Raw genomic sequence first — 15,317 nt, forward strand, 5'->3', positions numbered from 1 at the left:
TTTCATTTGTCAGTGCGCAAAGTTTCAGATAGTTTAATTGGGCGAAAGACTGTGTTTTACGAGTTTCTTTCTCGTCTAAGGATTGGGATTGGTCTTTCTAGGAGTGTTAAAGTTAGGATACAGTGATAACACCATTGGATTACGTTTAAATAATTCATTTATTCAGTGTAATTCATAAAATGTACAATATTTTGCAAGTAAAGTGGTTTTACAATGGTTTGAACGTGATGGACTTAGAAAATACAGTGTTTTTCGCACTCACTATGCTCTCACAAGTATAACACACTCTTGGCACACCATTAAAACACTTAGTATAATTATATAAATTAATTTTACAATGGTTTGAACGTGATAGACTTAAGAAATACTTGATTTTCGCACTCACTGTGCTCACACAAGCATAACGCACTATTAAAACACATAATACTACATAAAACTGAATTTTACAAATGGTCTGAGCATGATAGACTTAAAAAATACATTAATTTTCGCACTCACTATGCTCACAAAATATATAAGACACTACTAACACACTATTAAAACGCATAGTATAATATAACAATGAATTTTACAATAGTCTGAACGCGATAAACTTAAAAAATAAAATAAATTTCGCACTCACTATGCTCACACAAGCATAACACACTCTATAGCACTCTTTTAAACCACATGGTACAATATAAAAATGAATTTTACAATGTTCTGAACGCGATAAACTCAAGAAATAAAATAATTTTCACATCCTCTATGCTCGCACACCATTAAAAGTCACAGTACAATACGTAAAAGTGAATTGAAAATCGAAGATTGGTCCCAGAAGACGCTCTGTTCGACGTCCACGCTAAGTTCTCCAGCATGGCGGAGGCAAGACGAGCACCAAATTGAAACCAGAGGAACAGGAAGAGGGCTGGCGTCGTCTGCTGGATCGCTCTCTTCAATTTTCCTCAGTTCTCGCGTGTCCTCTTGGATGGACTTGATGGTTTCCTGTTTCCATCAGCGACTGCGTATTTCCGCGCGTTGGATTCACCTGTGGGAATCGGTTTCTTCGCCAACTGGAACTGACGCGAGTCCATCTTCCGTTCCTCGAGAGCGTCTCAACCCTTGGCGATTGGTCCTCTTTCAGACTTTATCCATAGAGACTGTTGCAAAGATGTTTTCGTCGAAATCTTCTAAAAAAAAAAGTTACACGATATAATAAATTCAAATGATCATCCACAAAGGAAGAAGATCTTTCATCAAAATGCAAAAGGGTTAACAATCTCTCGTCCTGATCGTCCATCATCCCACATCTTCCAGCAATACAAAATTGACATCAAAACCTTGTAAAAAAAAAAGTTACGATACAATAACTCCAATAATCACTCACAAAAGAGACATCGAAGCATCAGAGGGTTAAAAATCTCTCATTTTGGTTCTCCATCATCCCACATCTCCCAGCAATACAAAATTGACATCAAAACCTTGTAAAATAAAAAGTTACGATACAATAACTCCAATAATCACTCACAAAAGAGATATCGAAGCACCAAAGGGTTAAAAATCTCTCATCTTGGTTCTCCACCATCCCACATCTCTCAGCAATGCAAAATATATATGAAAACCTTCCAAAAAAAAAAAAGAAAGGGAGTTACGATACAAAAAGGAGCCATCAAAGCACCAATGGATCGAAATCTCTCATTTTAATAAGAACGACGGTCCATCATCATCCCTCTCGAAGGTCACAAAGTAAAATTTCCATTTCAATAGAAAACCATATCAAAACCTAATAAAAACAAGCAGTCACAACAGAATAAATTCAACTGATCATCTACAAAAGAAAAAAACCTCTCATGCAAGCACCAAAGGGTTAAAAATTTCTCATCTTGGTTCTCCATCATCCCACATCTCTCAGCAATACAAAATATATATGAAAACCTTCTAAAAAAAAAAAAAAGAAAGGGAGTTACGATACAAAAAGGAGCCATCAAAGCACCAAAGGATCGAAATCTCTCATTCTAAGAAGAACGACGGATCCACCATCCCTCTCGAAGGTCACAAAGTATTCCTCCAGCGACAATTTGAAAGCTCGCCTGGAGAGTTGGAGACTCGGAGTCCCTCTGGAGCCTCTGTTTCTCCTCTCTCTCCGCGTTTACGCTATTCTGATCGAGGGCTGGCTCAGCGCCAGCCGCCTAAAACTGGCCTGGTAAACCTCCGCCAGCGTAGAACAGGAAAATAGAGGTGTGCAGAGCGATCAAGGCCATAGACAGAAAGCCCCGTTCGCCGTCGAAAAGTGCAAATTGCGCGCTAGACCCGGCCGTGGACGTCAATCGTTCCTGTTCGAGTAATTTCTGCCTCTTCTCGTTTATCCTCTATTCTTAGAGCCGACTCGAGTGGACGCGACGAGGAAAACTTCGCGCTGATTTATGAGCCACGACGACACCAGCGCTGAAAAATAACCGAGCTGTTTTCATTTTCTGCTTGAGAAACTGCATTATTCGAATTTGTACAAACATTTTTGCGAATTTCTTTCGCCATTTTTAGCTGGATCTCTTTTTATGGTCTTCCTTGTAGCTTGCATTAAATGAAAAGTTGGACACTGGCTTATTAAAATTGAAATCAATGTTTTTGTATCTCTCTTTTACCATTTTAGCTGGAATTAATTTATGATTCGGTAAAGAAAGTTAGTTACGACTGAAAGTGGATTTTTGAATTATAATTCATCCAGAAAAAAAATTATTAACTTGAGAATCTCTGGAATTCTTCCTTTGAGAAATAAAAGTGATTATTGAATTATAATTTGAATTATAATTCATTCAGAAAAAAAATATTTAACTTGAGAATCTCTCAAACTCTTCCTCTGATAAATAAAAATGATTATTGAATTATAATTCAATCAGGAAAAATTTAATTAACTTGAGAATCTCTCAAATCTTTCCTCTGATAAATAAAAATGATTTTCGAATTATAATTAAAATTGAAGAAGAAAGGATGTCAAAATATATATAAAATAATTTTCTGAAGACCATAAGTAATGTATCTGCAGATAAATTTCAAGAGAAATTAAAGAACAAAATGTTATCCATAAATTACAATAAAATGGGTTGAATAATATTTTATGAATTCATTTTTCAGAGCAAGAATTCGAAAGATTGTCCAGTCAATTATTATTATTTTTCATTTGCAAGCAATTGAGAATGGTTATTTAATATCGACGAGTAAATGCCTCGAACATACGCAAAGATAGATAAACTTCTATTTTTATAGTAATTACCAAGGCTTATGTATCGACTTTAGCAAGCATTAATGTATTCGTATGCAAAATTTCAGCTAAGAGAAACAAGAAAATGAAAAGCAAATTTTCTTTCTTAGAAAAATCCAATTGTTTATAATTTTTCAAATTACCAAAGGTTCTTAATAAATTGTTCTACTCTTTTTTTTTTAAATTCTACACAAAAATAATTATCTTGATCCACCACGTTTGCACAGAAAAATGGCTGACAAAGTGCAGCGTTAGATCAGTTTGACAAATTTCCACCAAAAAGTCAGCATCCAGTGTTTGCTTCTCATCTGCAGATAAAAATCGTCTGTGCAGCTGTCTAAGCACTGTCTAGCACGAAATCAAATTGCAAGGTGGTCAGATTGCGTGAAAAATACGCGGGCCTGGTTTCCTACAAAAATTCATAGAACGTGACTCCAGGCGGAACTTCTCTCGTCGCGTCTCGGCTAGATAAGAAACGCATCTCGTTCTCAGCTTACCAGCATCGAACGAGACCATCTATCTCTCGAATAATTGGCGAAAATTTTCTCTTCATTTTTTGGTGATCGCGTTTTAATGGGCGTCGAACGTTCTCCAAGTTGCTGCGTTCGCCAAGCTCAGTGGAGAACGGATATTGGTCGATTTATGCTTCTGGAAGGAAGTTGTTCACGTGTGATGGATGCACGAGAGTTCTGGGACTTTGACAGATCACGAATTTGATGAGGAGAAATTTCTGGGATTTTTTAGAATTGGATTTTTGGCATTTTTTCAGTGGAGAACAGATATTGGACGATTTAAGCTTCTGAGAAGAAGTTGGTGATGTATGATGGACGCAGGAGAGTTCCAGAACTTTGACAGATAACGAATATCGCGAAAAGAAATTTTTGAGATTTTTCAGATTAGAAATTTATGGTATTTTGGCAATTTTATTCAGTGGAGAACCGATTTTGGACGTTTAAAGCTTCTGAGAAGTCGTTGCAGATGCGTGATGGATTCACAAAGGCTTGAGAACTTTGACAGATCATAAATTTCACAAAAAGGAATTTTGGGTATTTTTTAGATTAGAAATTTATGGAATTTTTGCAATCTCTTCACTGGAGAACTAATCTTGGATGCTTGAAACTTCTGAGAAGACATTGCTGACGCGTCATAGATCCTCGAGAGCTCGAGAACTCTGATTGATGATGAATCTTACAAGAATGTAGTTGTGGAAACTTCGCAGAAGGAAATCTTTGCAATTTTGCAGAGTGAGAGCTTTGAAATTTCGCAGAAGGAAGCTTCTAATCTTTGCAGATGGAAATCATTGCAATTTCAGAGAATAAAAGCTTTGAAATTTCGCAGAATGAAACTTTTAAGCTTCGAAAATTGAAATCTCTGCAATTTCACAGAAAGAAACCTTTGAAATTTTGCAGAAGGGTATTTTTAAACTTTGCAGATGGAAATCTTTGAAATTTTAAAGAATAAGAACTTTGAAACTTTGCAGAATGAAACTCTTAAGCTTTGAAAATTGAAATCTCTGAAATTTCACAGAAAGAAACCTTCGAAATTTTGCAAAATGAAGCTTTCAAACTTCGCAAATCCAAATCTTTGCAATTTCACAGAAACAAATCTTCGCAATTTTTCAAGAATGAGATTTCAGAGTTTCTGTTATCTTTCATCCACAATCAACGCTCTTCGATTGAGATCTAACGCGTAGACGAAGAAGAGGATCGAAGTCGACAGCATTTCGATCGCACCAGACGCCTCCAGCGTCAGCGTCGTTTGGTAACCTTTTGGTTAAACGAGCTGGTGAAAGTCTCGACAGGCTGGTTGATGATTCAATGGCGACACTGACTCGCGTAGTCCTCAATGAGCCAAGCGATAAGCCGCTCGATTGTTTACGCGCGCAGAATTTTATCGCGCCGCGAGTGTGTGCTCGAAAAAAATATTCTGTCCGCATTATCTGCGAAACTACTAATTCTCTATCTCGATAAGTAAGATTATTATTGGCCTTATCACTTCTGTTTCATCGGCCTACTCGCTTTGTTCGACTTTAAATCGCTCTCACTATCGAGATCTCTGATTAAACTAATCGCAGAAATTGTTATTTATAATTTTCTGATTAAACAAAGAAGTGTATGAACCGAGAATTAAGCGCGATGTGTTAATTTCGCGAAAAATTTGGCTGCGTTTAATTATCAGCGAGCTCTGAAGATTACCGCGATTGTTCGTTTAAAAATGATAATTTTTTCTTTTTATTCTAATCGCAAAAGGAATCTTGAAGGTGAACCATCGACGATGACTATTTGCTCGCAGTTATCAGACCTTTTATGTAAAGGCTCGTTGCGTAATTCCTTTGTTTTTTTTTTTTATCCACAGTTCAGTTCTTTAAGTTTCAGTCTTTAAATTTAAGTTCGCAGAAATTAATTCGAAGAACGAAAATCGATCGCGATTTACCTCGAAAGTTGACGGAAATCGCTTCGAGGCTCGCGTTCCAAGCGATTCGATTAATGAGAACGAGTGCAGCGACTTGAAATTACATTTCCACTCGGTTACGCAACTGATAAAACACTTTCAAATTGTTTAAATTCGCGCATGCAATTCGACTAATCCAGTGCTTTAGATATCGCGATCGTAATTAAACAGATTCTCTCGAGTGTGACAAAACGAAGAGCAAAAAAAGAATTCACTTTTGCAGAATCCTTCGATTCGAGGACACAGAGACCACTAAAACACGAGCCTTTCCTCAACCTTCGATGCACAGCTGCAACTGCAGCTCGTTAGAAGCGGCTGTGCAAACAGCTAAACGCTTGCAATTTCCAAGAAATGCATAATATTTGTTACGTGCGTCGATAATTACTTGAGACGAGATTGAGAAACGAAAAAAATTGGTAGCTTCAAGATGACTTTGTTGGTCGTTGTTCTTTAATGCTTGGAGGACCTTGCGAGCCCACTTCCGGTTGCTTTGTGTCTCTCTAATTGATGTAATTTGAGAATTGCGAATTTGAGAGGCTGAAGATGATCAAATTTCTGCTAAAATGTGTGAATTTTCTCTTTGCAAAGATTTTACTAAAAATTGTGGAGCAAAGTCGACGTTTGAGAGGCAAAAGAATACCAAATCCCTTTTAAAATGTGTGAACATTATTTTACAATAGTTTTACCTAAAAATAGTGGACCAAAGTCGACGTTCAAATTCAAGTTAAAATTCTAAGCAATGCGAATTTAATTAGACAGAGAATTTGTCAAGTAATTATCCTTCTAATCCACGAAAAGCATCTCATAATTCATGGAGAATCATCAGACAAGTTTCATCGGGGAATTTTACGCAAAAAGAAATTTTTGAGATATTTTTAAATTAGAAATTTATGGAATTTTTGCAATGTCTTCACTGGAGAACCGATATTGGTCGCTTGAAGTTTCTAAGAAGAAGTTCTTGATGTACGATGGATGCACGAGAGTTTGAGAACTTTGACAGATCATGAATTTCGCGAAAAGAAATTTTGGGGATTTTTTGGTATGGAATTTTTGTAATTTCTTCACTGGAGAACCGATTTTGGTCGTTTTAAGCTTCTGAGAAGAAGTTTCTGATGCGCGATGGACTCACAAGAGTTTGAGAACTTTGACAGATCATAAATTTGGTAAATATAAATTTTTAAGATTTTTTTAGAATGGTATTTTTGCGATTTCTTCACTGGAGAACCGATTTTGGACGTTTTAAGCTTCAGAGAAGAAGTTTCTGGTGCGCGATGGACTCACAAGAGTTTGAGAACTTTGACAGCTCGTGAATTTGATGAATTTTTGCAATTTCGCTTTAAGCTTCTAATTAACTCCCCTTCGAACTCTCCTCCGTCGCCTCGATGGATCTCGACTCGCGTCTTTCGCGAGTGGCGTCCACGGTCGATCTCGACGCAGCGAATCCCTGTCCATCACGTGGAACTGGGTCAATTGCGAGATCTTGTACCCCAAGTTCATTATCGTACTCCCCCAGCGCTCCAATCATTCGAGCTGCGTCGGACAGTCACGATTTCCATCGCAGCGAGTGGCTTTTTATCAACGTCGCGCGGTTTTTTCCCGTTATCGAGCTCGATAACAGTTTGAGAATGAGCGTTGCCAGCGTCGCGTGGCGTCTACGCGCTCAGAAGAAAGCCCTCGCCAGTTCTCGAACGCTGTACCGCGGTTATCTCGCACGTAAACCAACTGTCAATCGAGGACAGTCGCTCTGTCACCAACTTTCGTGCAAAACCATCGTCGTTCCTCGTCGCGATCAACGCGTCGCCTCAGTGTCGAGCTGTCTTCCACTGGCAGAGCACGTCGATGGTGCACCTGCGATTAAAACCCTCGATCGCCTCTGATATCTCGTTCGTTGCAGCCTGAACGAACCGTTCCAGGTATCCTCGAGGACTCTGGCTAATCAGCCAGCAAGGTTCACTGGTTTCCGTCGTCGAGCAACGAGCTGAACATGCTGGAGACTGCCGCTCAGACCAGCGAGTCGAGAGGCTTCCTCGCGGACCATGGCAGGCCTCTAAACTTCTGTCTGATGTTCCTCGTCAACGCTGCGGTAGTCATCTACTTCGTCTACGCGACTGTGCATTGGTACAACAGTGGTGAGCGACGAGAAGACCGCCAGAATGAAGAGCTTCTTCCTATCGCTGTGACCATTTTCAGGTAACGAGCAGTACAATTGGTGCAACGGCTATGGCTTGCTAATCCTGCTGGTGGCCTTCGTCTACGGCGGTATTCTCTGCCATTTGCTGTCGAAAAGTGCCCCTGGCAAGGCATGTGCGACGTGCTGGACGAGCATCAGCGATTCAGCGAAGAGCGTCAGGGAGACGAAGTAAACGCGATCGTATTTTGGTGGCTCGCGAGTGAGACTGATAAGCAACGTTTTCTTTGTAGATACGGATTTGTAGTCTACATTCTCATGGTGGTCGCCATTGTCGTGTTTCTCGTTATCGACACGGCTAATTCGAGGGAGAGACTGCAAAGTGGAGTTGGAGTTGTCGTTTTGTTCGCTATTGGGTGGCTGTTTTCGAAGCACCCCACTCGCGTGAGTATCTGTAATTTACTGTAGATTAATTAAAAAGAATAGTGGACAACGACTGAGAGGAAAAATGTTGTTCAGGTGAACTGGGGACCAGTGATGTCAGGATTGATCCTGCAGTTCCTCTTTGGCATTCTGACTCTTCGTTGGTCGGTTGGTCGAGCGATCCTCCAGTGCGTCGCAGACAAAGCGGAGGCGTTCTTGAACTGCGCGAAAAGCGGCGCGAGCTTCGTGTTTGGCAATCAGCTGGTCGACGACGGTGTCTTCGCGTTTTCCGTCGGTGGATCCGCCATTAAAAATCGATACGCCACGCTGGACGTTCTCTGACCAATCCTCTCGATTTCCAGGCGCTGCCAGTGATCTTCTACTTCAGCTTCATCATCCAGATCCTGTACTACCTTGGGGTGATGCAGTGGGTGATTCTGAACATGGGCAGAGTCCTGCAGGCCCTGATGGGGACCACCATCTGCGAATCTGTGATCTGCGCTGCTAACGTGTTCGTTGGGATGGTAAGAGGGTACGCTGCGTCCTATAAAAACGCGTGGACGTCCTCGAGAGGCTCTCTTCTGATCGCTGATTCATTTTCAGTCAGAATCTCCGTTGATAGTCAAGCCGTATCTGAACAAACTGACTTCTTCTGAGCTGCACACGGTGATGGCTTCAGGTTTCGCTACAGTTTCAGGTAAAGAGGCGTTGTTTAAAAGGTTTCACTCGTTTTAAGTGGATCTTAACTCCAGATTGAATTCAGGAACCGTAATGGCGGCGTATATTAAGTTTGGTGCGGATCCAGCTCACTTGATAACTGCCACCTTGATGGCAGCACCTGCAGCGCTGTCGTACACCAAGTTGTTCTTCCCAGAGACAGAGAAAGTGGTCGTTTTGCCGGAGAACATCAAGCTAACCAAATCGTACGTCTCTGATACTCCTAATTAGTCTGTTTATTGTGAGAAATTGGTTTCAGAGAGGACTCGAGCTTGATGGACGCCGCCAGCAAAGGCGCCACTGCAGGAATCCCTTTGGTGTTGGGTATAGTCGCGAACATAGTCGCTTTCGTCGCGTTTGTCACGCTGATCAATGGTCTGCTCTCTTGGATAGGCATGCTGGTCGGTAACGACGAGCTGAGTTTCGAGGTGAGACAGAAAACTTCGCTTAAAAGTAGCAATCTTTCGCTGAAACCGCTGTGGACGCTTTCAGTTCATCCTGTCGAGGATATTCATGCCTCTCAGCTGGATCATAGGGGTGCCTTGGGACCAATGCGAAGACGTGGGCACTCTGATCGGTCTGAAGACCGCTGTGAACGAGTTCGTCGCTTATGAGAGGCTGGGAGAGTTCAAGAAGCAGGGTCGCATTTTTGGCAGAACAGAGGCCATCGTCACGTTCGCCATCTGTGGATTCGCGAACCCTGGCGCGATGGGCATCACTTTGAGCATGCTGAGTTCACTGGCGCCTGATAAGAAAGAGATCATAAGCGCTGCTATCTTCAGAGCCTTCGTCGCTGGCAGTGCCGTCACCTTCCTCACAGCCAGCACTGCTGGTAAGCATATTGTCCTCGAGCACGATCTTTGAGCCTCGAGCTGCTTTACTGACAGAGTCGACGCTCGTTTCAGGGATGCTGATACCAGATGACTATTACCATTCACCAACAAGTCGACCACCAGCGTTGAACGCAACCGTCTGGTGATTGATCTTGTAAAACCAACTCGTGTAAATAATTTAGGTTGAATAAGAAAGACTATATTTTTCCTCGCTAAATTTCCACTGGTATCGTACAATACTTTTTTTTTTGGTAAGAAAAAGATCGAGGGTCGAAGGAATGATCTCGAAACTAGAGCGAGACTCGCTACGCTTGTGGCGTGTGCGCCTTTGTACGTCTTTGGTGGATGATAAATACGAGCGTGTATGGTAAACAAGTAAATAGATGTCACAAGAACATCGATTACAGATCGGGATTCGAACGCATGGAATCGTCTCGTGTATCACATATCTCGAACGCGGAATGTTTCTTTTTTTTTTTTTTTTCTCTCTTAATCGCGCGCCTTCCCTCTTCGAGCAGCAAGCTAGGTGCGAAGTATTTGGTCCTAAACGCGTTTCTATGGCAAACTGTGGAGTTGATGGACCTCGTAGAGATTGTGCGTGCGATTGAACACGTCCGCGGTCACCTCCAGCATTTTTGGCAACACGTCGACGTTCCTCTGGACCTCAGCGCCGCAGACCTGCGAGCAGACAGTCGAGAGTACTTTGAAAAAATCGACGACTCTTACGCGAAACAGCTGCGTACTTTTTTTAGCAAGAGCTCCCTCGTTGGCATCGTGTACATCGCGACCACAGCTGCCTTTCTGATCACCCAAGGATGGTGCTTGGCCAAGGTCTTGTCGTACGCATCCTGGCAACAGCTAGACGTCTTGTCGCCATCGGAAAGGTCTCCCAATTGTTTTAAAAATTCTCTAATAAAATCTGTAAATTCAGAAGACGCTTAGAAATTGATTTAAATGAATCTTTGCGGTGCAATCATGGATTTTACGGTACCTAAGCCTCTGTGAAGTCTGAGCAGAGTACGAGCACCATTGATGACGTCCCTCTTATCCCAGATCTTGTTCTCCTTCTCGTACTCTATCATTGTCTTCACTGTCTTATAGTTGCAATCGTCCTTGTTCACCAGATCTATGAGTATCTGGATCTTCTGCTTCAGATCATTGGACACAAAGCCAAACACAGTGCCCATCAGCTGGAAGAACCTGTGCAACAACAGGGCTTAATGTACGCGCGTTGTTCGCGGAAGTGGATCGACAAAAATTGTCGTGCGTTCGAATACCATTGTTGAACGAGTGCTTATACATATTGTTTGGTTTCTGGCTGATTTGTAGGTTATGTGGAGCGAGGATTGTTTTACTGACTTACTTGTAGAGCTCAGTGTAAGCGTCCAAGTAAGCCTTCAGATCGACGTCGTCGTCCTGCACCAGAGCGCGGTCGAAGTGATCGTGGACCAATTTCAGATCGAAATACGCCAATTCAGAGCCCTCCGCCATGTTCGCGTTGTGTCACTGGTATCAGCGGACGCAATGCTCGGCTCTTGCTTTTGCCACGCAGATGGTATTCGAGTTACGTTGCCTGTTTAAAGGTAACATGCCTCCGTTCGCGATGATAACACGTTACATAAAGCGGCAAATATCAGATAACCCGTTTAACCTGATCGATTTTAACGAGAAACGCTCTTCGCACGCGATTACATTATTATGATTACCGTAATGCCAAGTGGCACTGCGCAGAATTGATCTGTTATCGGAAAAGATTAAGTTTTGTACAGCGATCTTCGCTACTGTTACGAACGATCCAGATGAATTCGAGAGATAGACTGTCTTTTGACAATTCTGCTGATTAAATATGTTTTTATTTACTCTGTGACTAGGATAAATTGTAATTTTAATGGAAAGTTTGGAAGAAAGTTGGTGGGACCAAAGGTTCACCATCCAAAGAAGAAGAAGAATGATTATTATTATTATTTAGAAATATTCTGTAGAGGAGTTCTGTGGTTTCAATAAGAAGTGACAAGAGCTGCTATCTCTGATTCACTAAATATCTGTTTATTTATTTTGTGACTAGGATAAATTGTAATTTTAATGGAAAGTTTGGAAGAAAGTTGGTGGGACCAAAGGTTCACCATCCAGAGAAGAAGAAGAATGATTATTATTATTATTTAGAAATATTCTGTAGAGTTCTGTGGTTTCAATAAGAAGTGACAAGAGCTGCCATCTCTGGTTCACTTTAAAAACTAATATTAGTCATGCTGTGAAACTTTAAGAGCTGTGCATGGAATAAAGGAGAAGAAAATTAAGTTCTGAAGTCTACAGTGTTTTTTTAACGCAAAACACAAGACTCAAAGTCCTACAAGAAGAATAATTAATTTTCTCAGTTACCCAAAGATCTCAGTTTCTTTAAATGTTTCCAAGTGAATCCTCGAAGAGCGCTGCAAGTGTTTTCTCTCTTCTCACCCACTCGCACTTCGATCTCACCTTTCACTCCACATCTGTCCACTTGTCGTCCAATCAACGATGACGAGAAGATTATTAAACACCATTCTGGTCGTCAATCGAGTCGAATCGCGAAGAATCAGAGCAACGATTAGTCAGCAATTGGTGATAGAAACGGGGCAAAATGGATGGAAGAAAAGAGTTGGAGGCTTTTGGCTGACACACAGACGCACGCTGGTGTCCCTGGGGGCGTTAAATAATTCACCGCAGCTGGGACCAAGGGTTAGGTAAGAGGCGAGGCTTGTGGGAGGGCGAAGGAGGCGCAGGTTGAAGGGCCAGCATCAAATATTCAGCTCCACTTCAACGCGGATGGAGCTAAGCAGCGTCGAGCACGGAAACGTAACCGAGAAAAGAAGAATCCGCGTATTATTCTTCCTCCACGCACTGCTTACGAATCGACGAATTCGCCTACGCCTTGGCTACCACTTCCCCCTTCAGTTTTTTACGACGCTCGCGGATATATTCGGTCAAGTGATCTCGCGAGGGTTCGACACGAACGGGCAATCACGCTCTGGCGCATAAAAATGTGTCGCTGGGGTGCTGTAACGTCCACTGTCTACCTCAGCATCTTTCTTCCTCTTCATGGACCATCTGCAAACTCTCTAGACATATTCTCGTCGAAGATCAGCGTACCTTTTGCAAGAAAATTGTTGAGAAATGGAGGGGACCAAGGGCTCGATTAATGGCAGTGTTGTTTACAGGGTGAAGTGAGCGACCCTCGAAAGAAAGCTGATCCAAGGAAGTCCACGGAAAGAATTGGTCAACGAGGCGTGCCGCTCACCTAATCTCCCATTCTAATTATCCTGGTAACCCAATCCAGCGTTCGTGTTCGCGCGCGTTGGCTTCCTGCCTCGAAAACTTCTCGCCTCGATCGACGCCCTCGATGGTCCCCTCAGCGGCTGTCCTCTACCCTCTAATCTTCTCCGTTCCTTTCCATCGTTGGTCCCGCGACGCGTCTCGCCTCCTCTCCACGCCAGACTTCCTGGCGCGAGCTTCTAAACTGCGGGGCTGCCGACGCGACCGCCCATCTAAGTTTAACAATTAACGAGAGGCGAAAAATAAATTAATTGGGAGCCAGCGCCGCGTGTCAGACGCACGCGAGCGGATCCCCTCGTCGAGGAGTCTCTGAGTGACGCTTCTCTGACGAACGCGTCGATTTCTATTGCTTCGAACAGTGCGAAATAGGTGACGCTTTCTTGGCACCCTTTTTGAGGCTTGAATTGCAATTTTTTGGGGTATTGCAAGGTTCTATAGTAGTTGGCGGCGATTGTGATTGTTGCGAGGGATGGTAATGAGCGAGAGGAGGCGAAAGAAGGCCAACCAAAGCAGAAGAAAGGTCGTCGAGGTGACTGAGCGAAGGACCATCCCTTTGAGGCACAAATTGCAATATTTTGGTGGTAGCAAAGTAGTTGTTGGCGATTGTATTATTGCAAGAGACAGTACTAATCGAGAAGAGGCAAAAGAGGACCAAGCAAAGCAGAAGAAAGCTCGTCGAGGTGACTAGGCGAAGAACCACCCCTCTTGAAGCATGAATTGCAATATTTTGGTGGTAGCAAAGTAGTTGTTGGCGATTATAACTGTTGCAAGAGACAGTAATGATCGAAAGGAGGGGAAAGAGGACCAATGACCAAAGCAGAAGAAAGATCGTCGAAGAACCACCCCGTTTGAGGCACGAATTGCAATATTTTGGTGGTGGCAAAGCAGTTGTTGGCGATCGTACCGTAGCTAGGGACAGTAATGATCGAGAGTAGCGAGTAAAGCAGAAGAAACGTCGTCGAAGGGTCCCCAGCGCCACCCCATCGCCTTTTGTCCCGGTTGTCAGGGCTGACAGAGGAGTGCTCGCGTCTGGGACGAGGTATTTGTCATACGTCGATAGGCGTCAGAGGATTGACACACTCCGCGAGCGTGAAACGGAAGCGGCGTTCCGTTCCGTTCCCTGCGACGATTGAAGGGTTGCTAGGCAAGGACAGATAAATATTTGAGGAATTTGTCGCGTCGCGGAGGACGTCGCCATCCGGAGACCTATCGCTTGTTTACCAACCCAGGAAAAAAGGATTCCAGTCAATCTTCGCGAGGCGTCAGGATGCAACCAGGGGCGAGAACTGGGGGTTGTCGCTGTAATTATCGTGGGAAGACGCCAGTTTATCTATTTATCCGTTGCTCTTCATCGATTCTGAGACACCCAACTTAATTTCTTCTGCGATTCTATGCGAACTATCCATCGAATTCGAGATTAGAATTCTTTTTTTCGAAGCCCAATGCTCTTGCAACTAATTCCAACGAGAGAATAAAAAAAAGAAAGGAATAATCGATCATCATACGAAGGAACTGGCATTCTGAGACCTCAAACTAATTTTTTACAATATCTAAGAACGAGATATCTCATGGCACCCCCAAAATATATTAAATTTTAGATTAGAATTCGCTTTTTCGAAGCCCATTACTCTTGCAACTAATTCCAATGCAAGAAAAAAAAAAAAAAAAGAGACACTTAACTAATTTTTTCTGTGATTCTATGTGAGATATTCAACATCTAAGAACGAGATATCTCGTTGGCACCCTTCCAGATTAGAATTCGCTTTTTCGAGGGCCATTATTCTAGCAACAAATTCGAAAGAGAGAGAGTAAAAAGGAAAAAAGAGCGGAATAACATCTTTCCACGAACGGTGCCGATTGTCAGCCAGAAAACAGCGGACATTATAGAGCAGCTGGGACACGAGGAGGGTGGGAGAGGGTGGAGGGTGCATCGCGTCTGTCGATCGAGGGATACAGTTCTACGGGTACATGTACGTCGGATGTAACGGATCGGGGCGCGAAAAGCCCAGGTAGCCGGCGTAAAACGAGCCCGGGAAGTTCATTAATGGATTAAGAGTGCTGGGATCGATACGATTAGCGCGGCGCGGAGCTCACGAAGCGACACGCATCGAGACTTAAAACCGTCAGCGCCCCAGAGGCCGCCACGCGCGCTCGCTACGCTTTTTTTCACCCCCTATCGCGCCTTTTGATTTATGGAAAACAACCTGGCGATGCTTTG

At 42.8% G+C, this 15,317-nt stretch overlaps 2 protein-coding genes across 2 annotated transcripts; one reads left to right on the forward strand and one right to left on the reverse strand.

Moving 5' to 3' along the window:
• Positions 1–7,673: 7,673 nt before the first annotated feature.
• Cnt2 (Concentrative nucleoside transporter 2) lies at positions 7,674–9,936 on the forward strand. The gene is made up of 10 exons (XM_076907512.1): positions 7,674–7,818; positions 7,880–8,048; positions 8,111–8,261; positions 8,337–8,531; positions 8,603–8,764; positions 8,844–8,937; positions 9,004–9,163; positions 9,217–9,385; positions 9,450–9,789; positions 9,863–9,936. Exons 1-10 carry the CDS (start codon positions 7,674–7,676, stop codon positions 9,934–9,936), a joined length of 1,659 nt encoding a protein of 552 aa, XP_076763627.1.
• Positions 9,937–10,093: 157 nt separating this feature from the next.
• On the reverse strand, positions 10,094–11,292 carry LOC143431000 (ceramide-1-phosphate transfer protein). Its single transcript, XM_076907490.1, has 4 exons — positions 11,154–11,292; positions 10,782–10,990; positions 10,534–10,709; positions 10,094–10,468 (listed from the first exon to the last, which is right to left on the reverse strand). Exons 1-4 carry the CDS (start codon positions 11,279–11,281, stop codon positions 10,346–10,348), a joined length of 636 nt encoding a protein of 211 aa, XP_076763605.1. The 5' UTR covers positions 11,282–11,292; the 3' UTR covers positions 10,094–10,345.
• Positions 11,293–15,317: the final 4,025 nt, after the last annotated feature.

This window comes from Xylocopa sonorina, chromosome 16, assembly GCF_050948175.1.
Source record: "Xylocopa sonorina isolate GNS202 chromosome 16, iyXylSono1_principal, whole genome shotgun sequence".
NCBI lineage: Eukaryota > Metazoa > Arthropoda > Insecta > Hymenoptera > Apidae > Xylocopa > Xylocopa sonorina.